Source organism: Gopherus evgoodei, chromosome 2, assembly GCF_007399415.2.
Source record: "Gopherus evgoodei ecotype Sinaloan lineage chromosome 2, rGopEvg1_v1.p, whole genome shotgun sequence".
Taxonomy (NCBI): Eukaryota; Metazoa; Chordata; order Testudines; family Testudinidae; genus Gopherus; species Gopherus evgoodei.
In genome coordinates, this window is record NC_044323.1 from 103,434,527 (window position 1) to 103,450,418 (window position 15,892).

At 42.9% G+C, this 15,892-nt stretch overlaps 1 protein-coding gene across 6 annotated transcripts in view; it reads right to left on the minus strand.

Moving 5' to 3' along the window:
* Positions 1-1,082: 1,082 nt before the first annotated feature.
* TNS3 (tensin 3) overlaps positions 1,083-15,892 on the minus strand; it is a 438,738-nt gene continuing 423,928 nt past the window's right edge. For all 6 annotated transcript variants that reach the window (XM_030551450.1, XM_030551451.1, XM_030551449.1 and 3 more), the window contains 7 exons: positions 15,536-15,631; positions 14,424-14,501; positions 12,574-12,651; positions 5,880-6,048; positions 4,245-4,313; positions 4,107-4,133; positions 1,083-2,783 (listed from right to left, as the gene is read on the minus strand). In XM_030551450.1, the coding sequence (XP_030407310.1) occupies positions 2,639-2,783; positions 4,107-4,133; positions 4,245-4,313; positions 5,880-6,048; positions 12,574-12,651; positions 14,424-14,501; positions 15,536-15,631 (662 nt within the window). In that variant the 3' untranslated portion in view covers positions 1,083-2,638. The remainder of the gene's footprint in view (positions 2,784-4,106; positions 4,134-4,244; positions 4,314-5,879; positions 6,049-12,573; positions 12,652-14,423; positions 14,502-15,535; positions 15,632-15,892) is intronic.

The following is a 15,892-nucleotide window of genomic DNA, read 5'->3' on the forward strand; positions in this document are numbered from 1 at the left end:
CAGCTAGGTTCCAGAATCGAGTAATGGATCTACTAGCCTTCTGGTTCCTGAGGATGTGGGACCTCCAAATGAAACCAAAAGAGACCAACAGAGACCAATTTGTTTATTCTAATGGAACCCATCAGAATTCCTACTTGGGCCACTGGTCCCAATGTTTTTGAAAGAAATCAAGGTTACCAAATAAACAAACAAACAATCTCACTGAATTCTTTTTAGATGGTACAAAAACATTGTTTGATTAATCAACCTGTTTGATGGAAGAATGAAAGTATTTGGTACAAATCAGAGGCACTTGCCATTGTTGCTTCAATGGTAGCTTTACTTTGAACTGCCTAACCTTTCTATATACATACAATGCTCACTGTTACTAATGTAAGCCACTTCCGGGTCCAAATACATTAACCTGTAATTTTGCCCAAAGCCCACATACAAAAGTATACATTTATTTACACTGAATTCATCGTTATACAAATTATTTGGTATCAGATTTTGTCCTTGGCCTCTGCATAAGGTGCCTGTGGTTCTTCTAATTCTACAAAAGGAGGCTGTTAATAAAAGTTAGAACAACGTGTGTGTGTGTGTATATACACACACACAAATGGTTTCTGGAACAGGATAGGTGGGAATTTGTTATTTAAGCCAACTCTATAATTTTTCCTATCCTGCCTAATATTGTCTAGTAAAAAGAGACTGATGCAATTTAAGTCTGAAAATAGGGATAGTTACCACTCAGCCCACTGTGTCTTGTGACTGTGTGCACAGAACAATGCACCATTTCATACATCAGGTCACTGATGTGTAGATTTGGCCCTCAAACCGAAGGAACAGAAATGTTTGGCATGCCAAACAATTGGGAATTTCATTTGTCTGTAACTTCCAATTCCTGTTTCTGGGTCTGATCCTGTTCCCTTTGGGTGAATGGGAATTTTGCAATAGACTTCAAATGGGCCCTCCGCTCTCAGAAAATTATTACAATTCACCTACCCTACTATATAGTACACCTCTACCCCAATATAACATGACCCGATATAACATGAATTTGGATATAATACGGGAAAGCAGTGCTTGGGGGGGGGGGGGGGGGGGGAGGGGAGGCTGTGCACTTTGGCGGATCAAAGCAAGTTCGATATAAAGCAGTTTCACCTATAATGCGGTTACAGTGGTTCACCTCTAACGTGGTTTTAGCTCCCGAGGACAGCGTTATATCAGGGTAGAGGTGTATATATATTTGTTATAAAACTAACTACAGAATAACATTTAGTTTTATAAAATACAGATGCCACTATGTTGGTTTACTTGCTCATATGAAGGACACGTGTGACAGATTGTCTTGGACATGGGTAAGAGTAACAAAAAATATTCTTTTCCCTTTGGCTTTCTTGACTCAAGAAATTATTTTAAAAATTCACTTATAAATTTAACACCAATCCACACAAATTGAACAACAAAAAACAAAACCCCACCTTTCATTAAAAAAAAATCTGTCAAAAAGTACCTATGTATGTAAGAAACTATGAGGCAGGAGGACCGATTTCATAGTCAAAGCATTATTTCAGAGATACATGAGCTGGGAAGTGGTTTAATACTGTAAAACAGGAGTCTAAATAAGAAACTCTACTCTATAGAAAGGCACGTGCGACATACTATACATATGCAAAATAAGAAGGCAAAGATCATAAATGGCTTTACTATAAGAACACTCATAATATATCAAGATTTGATATCTACTATAAATAATCTGGCAGAGGCAAAAATATAAATTATATAAAATCATTTTCTTCTTTGCTTTTCCCTCATTTTTATCCTGTGATTATTAAAATACAGCATCTTTCCTGCTTAACTCTTCATATAAAAATAACAAAAACACCATTAACAGAATACATCAATCTTTCTCCACACGACTCTTTTTAGTTATCCCTCTCCCATTTAAAATTATACAAGCTAAATAAACTCAGCCTTCTTTATACTAAACATGGAGTAATCTCCCTGAAAAATCCATGTCTCTGCACCCTTCTTAAAAGAAATCAACCTGCACTAACCTTCCCTAACGTACATCTTCCCCCTTCTCAGTCAACTCCCACCATTGTCATATAAAGATGAAGGGAAGAGCAAATGGTCCTTCACAAACCACCACTCTCTTAAGAGCATTGGTTTGCCAGGGCTACAGCTACCACTGATGCAACTGTGGCAAGTGTCTAAGTAAGAGAACGCATGTGGTTCTAATAAATTTTCCTACAGGAAAAAAAAAAAAGGCATGATCAAATGAGTTGGCAAATTCTTCCTTTTCTGGTACAGGATGGAAAATGGTGCGTGAAAATATAATTAAAACCCTGCACTATAAAGCCTGTCTTCTCTGTTTAATTCAGATATGGATTATGCAGGTTTTGGTGGCATCCAACTGCATTCACTCACAATTTTGCCCTTTGATGTAAAAACACAATGCTTTGATAGGTCAGAGGCATCTTCAAAGAAAGGATCACATTCTTTATAACGTTATGCAGATGGAACATCCTCTGCTTTCCTTCTTGGGAATGGTTAGGTTTGGATAATGTAGCTGCAAACTCCCAAGAATACTTTTTCTCCCACGCTGCTTTCCCTGAAGTCAGTGAAGAGCTCTGAACCAAAGGCTAGGAAGGATTCAGTTTTTCTTCTGGGAACCAATCATGACCTTTGATACAAAGTTCACAATGGCACTGGCAGGTTGCTCTGGATCATGCTCTGCAAACAGGTGGCACACGTTATCTGTGGCGCTGCCTTGCTTCCTTGCAACAAATCCAAACACTCTGCAGGAGGCAAAAACAAAAACATGTTACAGAACAGAAGGCATCTTATTTCAAAAAGCAAAAGGTTTACTTTCCTCCACCAAACATTTTTTTGAAAAAGAAAGTACTTTGCTGCAGGGTTCCAGTAAATGCAACTACTTTTGTCACACCAGTTTAGAGCAGGGGTCTCAAACTCAAATGACCATGAGGGCAACATGAGGACTAGTACATTGGCCTGAGGGCTGCATTACTGACACTTCTCCCCGCGCCCCCTGCTGCCCTTGGCCCCGCCCCAACTCCACCCCTTCTCTGCCCCCATTCCAACCCCTTCCCCAAAATCCCCACTCCAAATCTGCCCCCTCCCTGCCGCCAGGGGGAGCAGGAGGGATGAGGGGTGCGGCAGGGGGTCAGCGCAGAGGGTTGGGGTGCAGGAGCGGTGTGGCAGGGGGCTCAGGGCAATGGGTTAGGAAGCAGGAGGGGTGCAGGGTGTGGCAGTGGGTTCAGGGCAGGGGGCCAGGTGCAGGGAAGGGGGCTGGGGTGCAGGAGGGGTGCGGGGTGCAGGAGGGGGGTCAGGGCAGAGGGGTCAGGGTGCGGCAGGCAGCTCAGGGAAGGCGGTTGGGGTGCAGGAGGGGGCTTAGGACAGTGGGCTGAGGTGCAGGAGGGGCTCGGGGGGTGGGGCCCGGCGCGCACAGGGGGCAGGGCGCGCACAGGGCCCGGCGCGCACAGGGGGCAGGGCAGGCTCCCTCCCTGCCTGCCTGCCCGGCCGCCCACTCTGTCCCCATGCTGCTCTGGGAAGCGGAACGAACGTGGGGGAAGAGATGCGCAGGGGTGTGTGTTGCTGTTGCTTCAGGCACCTCCCCCAGCAGCTCCCTCCGTCTGCGCCACTTCCAGCAGCTCCCATTGGCCAGGAGCAGTGAACTGCAGCCACTGGGAGCCGTGATCGGCCGAATCTGCAGACGCGGCCCGGCCCACCAGGGGCTTTCCCTGCACAAGCGGCAGAACAAGTTTGGAAACCACTGCTATAGCAATTATTTTTAACTTAAAATTCACTAAACTATTCAAAGTTGGAAGTAAGAAACTGTTGGAGCTACTCTCCCTCAACACAATACCCTATCCAACACAGAGTATATTATTTCCACCTTAATGTGTTTTATTCTTTAGGTCTCCAATAGTTCAACACTTTAAATACATTTGGTTAAGGATTAGAATAGGATCTGGAAACTTCAGAGAAAACTTGAAGCACATCTTCAAGTCTGAAGTAGTTTCCTAGGCTAAGAAGCCATTCTTTAGTTGAGATTCAATATAACCACGTAAATACACAGACTAGGACCACTATCAACTTACTTTGCAGAAGGTCCCTCTTTCATCCATCTTGTTGCATGAAGGAGAGGAGTAACAAGAGGTGGGAAATACAAAGGGAAAAAAGCATTAGTTTGTTATAGGTCATCAACATCTATTAGAAACAGCATTCATCATCCTTACTTTCTGTCCTGTGGATCCAAAGCACAGAAGATAACAGTGTTCACTGGATAATGTCTTCGGAAAAAGAGTCTGATAGAAGAGAATAAAAGAAACTTTAAGCAACTTTATGACTCAAGGAATAGACTGCCAAAATCTCAGCTACCATTTAGATATCAAAATAAGAAGCCAGATTTTCAAAAGCGTTCAGCACCCAGGACTCTGTCACAACAGGAGTTGCTGGGTGTCGAGGGCTTTGGAAAATATGTCCACATACATTACACGAGTCAATCTTCAGCGTTAATCCTTCCAGGTACTCAGTGCTGTTGAGTGCCTTCAACATGCATGGTATAGCCGTTGAAGGTAGCAGTACCTTTCAGGAAGCACTCAGCAGCTTGGAAGATTGAACCCTCAGTGCAGAAATAAGACTCATGGTTATGGTTCTATTTATAAGGCATGCCACTGTTCAACCACTGGCTCCTCTAAATGTCTCAGTAATGAAAGGATCAGTAACATAAGGATGGAACTTAGCAATCGCATATTTTTAAGTTTAGTAGCTTATTCTTTCCTTTTTGGCTACTACATATTAGCAGAAATCAATCTTCTGCCAGAGCGACAGGTTAAGAGACGAGGAAGCATCCCACCACACGAAAAGAATAAACCCATGCTTGTTTTCCCAATAGCTTAGAATAATAATATAAAGATAATGGCCCATGACAGACAGGCCAGAAAACTCCCTTCGACTTGGTGCCAGAATTCTCAAACCTGAGTGTCTGAAACTGGATACCTAAACAGAGGTGACTTGAACAGGAAATGTGAGAACACAGCACCTCTGAAAATCAGGCTGTGTTAGGTATCTGAAGTTAGCAACTCACATTTGAAAATTGTGTCTTATGGTTTGGCTTTCCAAATTCAGAGCTAGTACAAATGACTGCAGCTCCAGTGAAATCAATGGGTCCGAGTTTGGCCTGTAATTTTAAACTCTCTTTCCCCCCTTTACTGAGCAGTTTTCAAATATTTGGAAAAATTCAAAAACTGTGCAGCTACCCTAGTAATATTCAGCAAGTGAACATAATTTTTAATACAACAGTTTCCATGCACTAAGCACACCAAAGCAATGTCTTGAGTACCGATTGTGCAGTGTCCAATTAAGCCAACGCTGCTCTGCAACAGTGTACATTGGACATAACAGTCTGATTCAGTGAGCAGGATGGGTGGGGAGTGCTGGCCAGGGCATTGGAATTACCCTGTACTCTGTTAGAAAATGTTATATGAGATAATTAAATTCCACCTACAGAACATCAGGATGTAGAAGTGCCGTTTGGATGAAGTGTTAATAGCTCAGTATCACATCAAGCCCAATCTGATGTGAGACTGGGACTCTCTACTTATTTAGATCAAGGAAACTGTGTTATTACTATATCAGCCATATGGAGACTGTGGAAAGGGATTAGGAAGAACAATTCCACAGCAGTTTTATTAGTGTACAGCAGTTAGGGTGACCACAAGTCCCAATTTTACATGGATAGTAATGAGATTGTTGGCTTTGTTTTATATAGGCACCTACTATCCCCCACCCCCATCCTGATTTTTCACACTTGCTGTCTGGTCACCCTAACAGCAGTGTCTGGCCAGAGAGCAATACCCCACTTCACTTACTTTCTTTGATTATCTGTCAGTGTGATCCCCTGAGCAGACACCTTGAAATGGACAACAGTAGAGACGGGAGGAGGATCTTGCTTCAGTGTTATGCTCAGGGCCTTCTGCACTGCCTGATAGCCTGTGAGGGACTCCATTTCCACAGAGTTCAGATACCAAACATTGCATGCTGTAAAGAACAGAGGATAGGATTCAAGAGCTAGGGTTGGTTTTGCTTAGTTGAGTCTTGTTTGATTCTTTTTGTGTAATGAACTTCACAACTTTCCACCTTTGCCAACAGTCAGGCTGGTGGTGAAGAACAATTACTAACTAATAAGATGTTCTTGTTCCAGTGTCCCATTGTCATCTTCCCCTTCTGTTTGTCTTGTCCCATGGTTGTGCTTTAACACAAGATTGTAAATGTTGGGGGGCAGATGCTGCCAATCTTTTGGCTTACATTTAGAGACAATTTGCTTAATTTAGAGTATGTAGCCCAATGATCCCTCATTGGAGTCTTTAGGTACTTCTGAAATCCAAATTATGAATACAAATTGATAAAACACAAATCACAGCATTGAGAGATGGCACTCCTGGGAATGATCACAGCAACCATTCAGCTGTGGGAGGAGGAACGGAATACCTTGGCCTTAAAACTCAGTGACTGCAGTCAACATGTAAATTCCAGGATCCACGTTTGCAGAGTCGGTTCACAGGTGTTCACACTTTCAATCAGTGTTTAAATTGCACGCAAATGAAACTATTCACTTGTTTGGCAAAACAACAAGAACGTCTTCTCTCCACATAAACATGACAATTTTGTGTGTATCTACTTCTCTGTACTTTCAAAGGGGTTTTTGCATGTGTTATAGTTTCAGTTCAAAGCAACTTTAAGAAAAATAAAAATTATTTCATATCTTTTGGGTCCAAACTTTAAAGAACGGGCTCTACTGAGGGTGTGCCAACTTTTGGGAAACCAACTTGAGTCTTAAAGCGATATCTATAATTCTATGAAACCATAGGTAAAAATCTAATCTACTATGCCATAGTGTTTCAGAACCTATTGCTATTAGTTTCAGTGTTTCCGTATGGTCAGTGGCTCACAGAATTTGACATCTTCCAATAATTGCTCTACAGTTCACTGAGCAATATCTCAACGTACATGATACCTGACCTCTTGTACAAAAATGGTAATGGGCATTCAAGCCCTGATTCAGCATGCTACGCAAGAGAACTACAGTAGAACTTCAGAGTTACGAGCACCTCAGAATGGAGGTTTTTCATAATTCTGAAATGTTCGTAACTCTGAACAAAATGTTATGGTTGTTCTTTCAGAAGTTTACAACTGAACACTGACTTAATACAGCTTCGAAACTTTATTATGCAGAAGAAAAATGCTGCTTTTAACCATCTTAATTTAAATGACACACGCATAGAGTTCCCTTATCTTGTCAAATCTTTTTTTAAATTTTCCCTTTATTTTTTTAATAGTTTAAATTTAACGCAGTACTATACTATATCTGCTGTTGCACGCCCCCTCCCCCTTCCAATGGCTGCCTGATTGTGTACTTCTGATCCCAAATGAGGTGTGTGGTTGACTGATCATTAACTCTGATGTTGTGAAGGCCAAGACTATAACAGGAGTCAAAAATAACTAGATAAATTTATGGAGGATAGGTCCATCAATGGCTGCTAGCCAGGATGTGCAGCGATGGTGTCCCTGGCCTCTGTTTGCCAGAAGCTGGGAAAGGCCCCAAGGATGGATCACTTGCTGATTACCTGCTCTATTCATTACCTTTGCTTGGGGCACCTGGCATTGGCTACTGTCAGAAGACAGGATACTGGACTAGATGGACCTTTGGTCTGACCCAGTATGGCCATTCTGATGTTTGTAACTCTGAGATTCTACTGTACACACACACTTAAAGTTAGATGCATGCTTAAGTATCTTGACCTAAGAGACAAAGGATTAGATAATCCAGAATAATTTCTTACAACCAAGTAATAACCTTTGTGGAACCGTAAAGCATGTTTAGTCCTACTCTTCAGTGCAATCTGTGCTGGTTTCACACAAATACTAATAAAATTTGTGTCCTGACACAAACATCATGCAGCCATCATGCTAGAATTAAAAGTTAGTTAACACATGTTGAGTAGTATGGATTAAACACTACTGAACATTCAAATGTCATACCATACCTACATGATTAGGAGAGCAAAAAAATAAATTATATCCAACAACTTCTCTTTTCATACTACTGCCCCGTAATTCAGGCAAAGTCTTCTACATATTTTCCACTGAGAATACATGGCTCTTTCAAACTACAAACTGTTTTTATATAGACTGAACAAGCTTGTGATTCCAGCACGACTATCAAGCAAATTTTCTGCATATTTACAACCCACTCACTTTAACTTGGGATGTAAGTTAATGAAGAATTTGGCCCAAAGGTGGACATTCCAAGTTAAAAGATGAAAAGGATGAGAAAATACAGTGATGTGAGCCAATTATCTGAATTTAAATTCCACTTGGTTCAACTTCTGACAGCCAGAAACAAATTTCCTTATCACAAATGAAAAAAAATCGTAAATCATATTGCTGCTTTAACCTCAATTATCTTTGTTTAAATTAATTATAATTTATTTCACTGAAAGAGAAATTTCAGGGAAATGAGGGAGGGAGAGTTTGAAGGAGCATTAATTAATGAATTCCTCTCTAGAATTTTATATCTTTCCAGAATTCTAAATACCACTCCAAGTTATAAACCCTCTGTCTTTCACATAATTATTCTACATGTTTGCAAAACTATCGATTTGAACCAATCAACAGCTTTTCCTCACAGGAAACTAGCCTGGATTCATGGTTGCATTTCTAATCACTTGTGATGTTCGCATGGAGAGATTCCCTGTCTTTTGCAGCAGAAATTCCATTGGTGCCAACATCCTCATATGCTTTTGTTCCTAAACAAATCAGCTAACCTTTTTGCTGTGGATAAGTCTCCAATGGGATTTTACTGCCCTGCTCTAAAGTCTGTCCTCATTTACTTTCTCTAGATGGAATAAATAATATATCATCCACTTCCTATATATTTTGGGAAGCACCAAAAGGAATGTCAAATTAAAGATAGTGGTGTATCCTTATAATTAATACCGCTTTGTTGTGGGAACAGACTGGAAGGAATCCCTAATTTTGGTTCATAATATGTGCTCTTATCTGATATGTGGCACAAACGGGAATCAACGGTAGAATCCCATAGAAACTGCATTGGGAGCAAGTTGAAAAAACAGATGGTTTTGCGATAGCATTCTCCCTACAATGTAGTTGTCCTCTCTGTATTCTATAGCTACTACTTTGCAGTCGCATCTATTTGAGCTGGGAAAGAGAGCTACTCAGTATGGCACATTCTTGAACTTTATTGTAATTTATGCTATTCCCGGTATGGTTATTCAGTGCCATTTGGAATGGACATCCCCACAATGGTTGTAATATAATTTGGAAGGAAAATGCATGTAGACTGAGAAACATGCAGAGCACAAGACAGTGCTACCAAGCACAGGGGAAGGCTGGGAGGCCAATGGAATAAGGAGCTGCTCATGGGGAAAGCCAGAGATCTCTATAAGTGGCTTCTATAGAGTCCAGACCTCCAGACTTTTGGGGGTTCCCTATTCTCATATCCACACTGCCACAGGGCCTGCCTCCCAGTGGAGATAATGAGATACAGCAGGCACACAATGGAAGCCTCAAAACTATTTGAGAAGCAAAAGATTTGGCATTTAGATTTTGTACTGGGACAACGGATGGCATTGCTCTTCTAATTTAGCTGCAGAAATGGTTAACCTAGAAGCACCTATTTTTGTTTGGTTTGCGTTAGGGCAGTAGTTGGTGATCGCATTTGCTTTAATCAAACCATAGTTGTTTGAATCAAAGCTTGGTTGCTTGAGTATCTGTTTAGAGTCTGGGCTTTTATGCTGAACTCCACATTGAGAATGTTTGTGTGATAGGAGAGAAAAATGTTTGAACTAAACAAAGTCAGTGTGAAGTGTCACAGGCTACCAACTCTGGGACAAGACACTCCCAGGGGTAGGGCAAAAATATCATGTCCCTTCCAACTTCCCTATTCAAGTCCTAAGCCCCTGATTCAAAATTAGGTATACCAAGATGGTTATTAATTTGACTGAATGGAAATTTATCTTTGATGTGGCATTCCCCAGATGCAGCTGCCTGACAACTAGTCCCCAGATGAATAAAATACCTCAGCTATTATTTCTTTTTCCCTAGAAAGGTTACATGTCCTGGATAATGAGAACCCAGCTAGATCTTAAGAGGAAATGTGTGCCTATTATGCTGAATCTATTTATAGAACTTTTCCTCTTAAATTCCTCCTCCTTGGCTCCAAGTCTAGTGGCCACCACACCCGCTGCAGTGGTAATGGCAAACAGAAATGCCAATGCGTGCTTGCCTCCAACATAGCCTAGCCAAGACTGACCATTGCCTCAGCCACACATTCCTGTTCAATTATATCATTTAAAGTGCCACTTCACTTTTAAAAGTCAAAACAAAACACATAGCTGCATAATCACAGGACAACACTCTCACTCCATAGCTGCTTGGAATAGCACTGCCCTTTGCTAAATGCTCTATAATGTATCAGAGCAACTGTACAGCACTCTGACAGCTGAAGACTAAAAAACACTAGGTCAGGATCTTTTAGTCTGTGGCTTCTTCGTCTGATGCAGGTCAGGGAGGTGGTGGCAAATATAGCACTGCCTCCCTTGATTGTTGGTCCACCAGATGCCAATCTGATCCTGTGGTACAACTTAGAGCAGCCTGAGGCCATTCTATCAGCCAGGGTCACTGAGATGTAGGAGTGATCTGGGTCCTTTCTCCAGAGCATGGCCACTGCACTTGGGGCTGAGAGGGTGGGGTAGTGCAGTAGGTCAATATGGCAGCTCTGTGCATCCAGGAACTGCTGCATGCTAAGGAATCCTCTCCGTCACCTAAGTTGACACTAGGGGTATGTCTACATCTACAATTTTGCAGCGCTGGTTGTTACAGCTGGTACAGAGTGGCCACACTTACAGCAACCAGCGCTGCAAGTGGTGTTAGATGTGGCCACACTGCAGCGCTGTTGGGCGGCTTCAAGGGGGGTTCGGGGAACGCGAGAGCAAACCGGGGAAGGAGACCAGCTTCGCCACGGTTTGCTCTCGCGTTCCCCGAACCGCCCTGCAAACTGCAGGGAAGGAGACCTGCTTGCTCGGGGATTCGGGGAACGCGAGAGCAAACCGCAGGGAAGGAGACCTGCTTGCACGGGGGTTCGGGGAACGCGAGAGCAAACCGGGGAAGGAGACCAGCTTCGCCGCGGTTTGCTCTCGCATTCCCCGAACCCCCCTGCAAACCGCAGGGAAGGAGACCTGCTTGCTCGGGGATTCGGGGAACGCGAGAGCAAACCACAGGGAAGGAGACCTGCTTGCACGGGGGTTTGGGGAACGCGAGAGCAAACCGGGGAAGGAGACCAGCTTCGCCGCGGTTTGCTCTCGCGTTCCCCGAACCCCCCTGCAAACCGCAGGGAAGGAGACCTGCTTGCTCGGGGATTCGGGGAACGCGAGAGCAAACCGCAGGGAAGGAGACCTGCTTGCACGGGGGTTCGGGGAACGCGAGAGCAAACCGGGGAAGGAGACCAGCTTCGCCGCGGTTTGCTCTCGCATTCCCCGAACCCCCCTGCAAACCGCAGGGAAGGAGACCTGCTTGCTCGGGGATTCGGGGAACGCGAGAGCAAACCACAGGGAAGGAGACCTGCTTGCACGGGGGTTTGGGGAACGCGAGAGCAAACCGGGGAAGGAGACCAGCTTCGCCGCGGTTTGCTCTCGCGTTCCCCGAACCCCCCTGCAAACCGCAGGGAAGGAGACCTGCTTGCTCGGGGATTCGGGGAACACGAGAGCAAACCGGGGAAGGAGACCTGCTTGATTACCAGAGGCTTCCTCAGGTATGCTGGGATACCTGCTTATTCCACGGAGGTCAAGAAAAGCGCTGGTAAGTGTCTACACTTGATTACCAGCGCTGGATCACCAGTGCTGGATCACCAGCACTGGATCCTCTACACCCGAGACAAAACGGGAGTACGGCCAGCGCTGCAAACAGGGAGTTGCAGCGCCGGTGATGCCCTGCAGATGTGTACACCTCCTAAGTTGCAGCGCTGTAACCCCCTCACCAGCGCTGCAACTTTGTGATGCAGACAAGCCCTAAGAGATGGTTTTATTTGGCTAGGGTGGCAGGGAGCTGCTGCATCACAGCAAAGAATAAGGGCCCTTAACAATAAAACAGGATGACCAAGGAATCAGATACTTCATTTCTTTGAATCATATTGTCTCCGGTGAAGAATGAACATTTTTAGGTTTGGCTACTAATTTTCCAAATCTATGTGCTGCAGACAGTCACAAACACACACGGCACAGGACTAAAAACCTGGTCCTTTAGCACAGTTCTCCATCACTTCACTGGCAGTAATAGCACATCCTTCACTCTGTGGGCCAGGCTCTATAGAGCAACATTGCACCTCACTGACATGAACAGATCCGGCTCATTACATACTTCTCAATGGCATTTTAATTTACCCAATTCCTTTTTTCATCCTCAGCCTCCTGTTTTTTTTCCCTCCTGTTTGTAATGTACATTTGGTAACAACTGTAATTTCATCAAATGGAAGAGAAATGTACTAACCTGCACCCTGCTTTAGGAGCTCTGCTGCCGAGTTTGCAGCAGTCTGTGGAGCTGTTTCTGCAATCTCCTCCAAGGGATCTGCAAATATGAACCATCACACACATTTTTATTGTGACTTGGACTGAGAGGTCAGTCTCAAATAGGAGTCGAGGTCTTGAAATTATGACCTCATATACCGGATTCTTCACCAGAAACATTAAAAAATCCTGCAGTGCACAAGACCATCCATGATGTGTGATTACTGTGCTGCACAATTTTTTTGGGTGCCAGTAGCAGAGCACTTATAACCCTGTGGTTTTGTGCTAACCACAGATTAGTTATGTATTATGGCTGAAAGAGACATCATCATGTCAAAATGCTTTTTTAATTAACCTATTTCCTCACTCATGTTACAAAAAAATCCTCTTATAATTTTAAAATTAATTTAAAGAACTATCATTTATACTAATCACTTTAGCATAACACATTGCAACCTGATCAGTAAAACTGATCTAGTCAATTTCATTTTGCTTGTGTCAGCTTCTGAATCTACATTTGCAAATACTCATGGCATCCCCAAATGGTGCAATGTGTAGGCTGTAAATACAGCACTGGAAGGTTTGTTTTAGAATCTTTCCGCTAGAATTGAAAACAAAAAACAAACAAAAAAAAACACTCCTCAGACACATGATGATTTTTCAGTCTTGTAAAAGTTTGTATAGAACCAATATTTGAGGCTGTATGTGGGTACGACATGGTTTCTCTTTCAGTATGATCAAGGAAAACAGAGGCCCTGATTCACTGCTTACCATCAGACTACTCACAAGCTTACAGTTTAGTACACGTTTAGTGCTGTATGAATCAGGACCAGAATAAGAAACCACAAACAGTTCATGCTTTAATTCCATCTTTATATTAAAAGGCTTGATTGTATCAGACTAGATCCATTCATTTCACTACAGTAGGTTCGTCCAGGGCAAAAAGACAAACGTTTCAACCCTGAACTTTCTGCTAGAAGCAAAGGAACTTCCGATTTTATCTGACAAGGAAAGGTGGCGCGAGCGCACCCATCACAGTGGTTTTTCTATCCATATATCTAAAGACAGATCTCTGATCCACATTCTTCCGCGGTATGTTATTGTGATTAAATGTCTCCATTCAGATATTTCATGGACTTACATATTTCGAATGCTATGTTAGAGTACAGACATACAGCCTTTAGGAGTAGAAAAGTTTAGGAGTTCAATGGAAAACCGCAAGAATGTTTAACAGTCAGTAATACATCTGGTGTTTACTTTATAGGGGAGAATAAACAGACAACTGAATTATGGCCAAAAATACACAGAAGCTTTTTCTTGATGTGTTTGAGAAGTTTATGGAGTCACCACAACCCAAAATAGAATTATAGTCCCATAATCCTCGTGCTTTTCAATATTTATTTATTGCAATATTCAGACCTGCATAAACTGCTGTTTCTTTCCCTCAACTACACTCTAAAGTATCTGCTTTTTTAAAAATCCTACTTTCCCCCCCTTAGAGAACTCTTGCTACCTATGCTTGAGTAAAGATTGGTTGAATCTAACTATACCTGGGTGTGATGTCAAATCTGCAAAATACATTTTTTTAAAAATATTGGATTGCAGTGCTAATCACCATGAGTTATATATGCTTATTACTGGGACATCACAGTACTAATCAGTTCTGAACTGCAGCTTGGACAAAAGCTGCTTGGCAACAACTGTCTGACATTCTTTCCTATGCATTCTTGTTCTGATCTTTACCTTGACATGTTCACCTGCCTTCAGATATCGCTATTTTGAAGTGGATCCCTGGTTGCATATCACTTTTACCTTGAATTTTGACTAGCATACCTCTGTCTGGGATGAGTAGTTTGCAGGGTAATGCCAGAGGAGTAATGGAATGTTGATACACCAAAGCTGTCAAACTCCCTGTGGTTAAAAGAACAAGACAGGCAAGATTACTTTTTGTGCACAAAAAGAATGCTTACAAGGTATGTTTGCTTTTCAATAGTTTACAGGCTCAAGAAAACTCTTAAAAACATTTTTCCCTTTGGCTCCTAAGACACGTTAACAACTACCTTTTTTGGTAATTTTTTAAAAATCCATCTTCTCATCATTTCTTGTGTCTAACTCCTTTTACATGAACTGAAGTCCCTCCCCCCACTTATTAAATACTAGTTTACTTTAAAGAGAAAGATGACAATGATAATGTGCTTTACAAATATTACCTTATTAAGTCTCAACACTCATAAGAGGCAGGTAAGAACAGATAAGCTAAGCAATCTGCCCACCGTCACACCGTAGGCAGTGGAAAAGCTGGGAAAATAACTCAAGAGTCCTAACTTCTGGTCCCCTGCTTTAACCACTAGGCAGTCAAGTCAATTTGTGTTTTACTGGTAAAAAGAACAGCCAGAGGAATTTCCCACCTCCCGAGGTGAGGCTATCTGCATGGTATCCCAAGTTAAATCATGCCCAAAGCACCGGGACAGGCAGCTGTGCTGCCCAGCTGAAGCCAGCCATGCCACCATGTAGCACAGAGCACCGGCTCAGGCCATGGCTCTGCAGCCCTACCGTCCAGAGCATCGCGCCAGCGGTGCAGTGAGCTGAGGCTGCGGGGAGCGGGAATAGCAGGGATGGGGCCACGGGTTAGCCTCCCAGGCCAGGAACTCAGGGGCTGGGCAGGAGGGTCCTGCGGGCCAGATGTGGCCCACAGGCCATAGTTTGCCCACCTCTGCTCTAGCTGGAATGTCCTCTACTACAATGTGCTTTTTTTCTATATGGTCATATAGATTGATATAGAAGGCCATTATCATGACAATACTAGAATAGGTTCCTGCAGAAACCATCTCACAATCTTTGTGTGACATTTCCTCTCATGTTCCATTCCATTCTATGCTATGAAGCAGTCTGGCTGTATGTAAAATATCCTCATTTTTCATGTCCTGTTGATGTATAGCACTTACCAAAATATGGCTCATTTGGACATCCTTTCAATCGCACTCCTTTATGGGTGCATTCAATCAGAAAATGCCTGACAAGCTCATTTGACAAATCCCCAGCTGTGGAAAAAAGAAAAACAAACACACGAAGTACGCCAATGAATAAGAGATGGGGGAGGGGGTCACAGATTAGAAGGTGTTTATGATAGCTGCCTTCCCTAGAACAAGTGAATGCTCAATACATAGCATTCAGACAGTGCACTAGCTATTCTACTGCTGTATCACCATCCACAATGAAACAGGCACCGTATAGCACGTTATCTACAGATAATCACTTCTGGCGTGTAAGAACTCTGCCTCCAATTGACACCTAGATGGGTA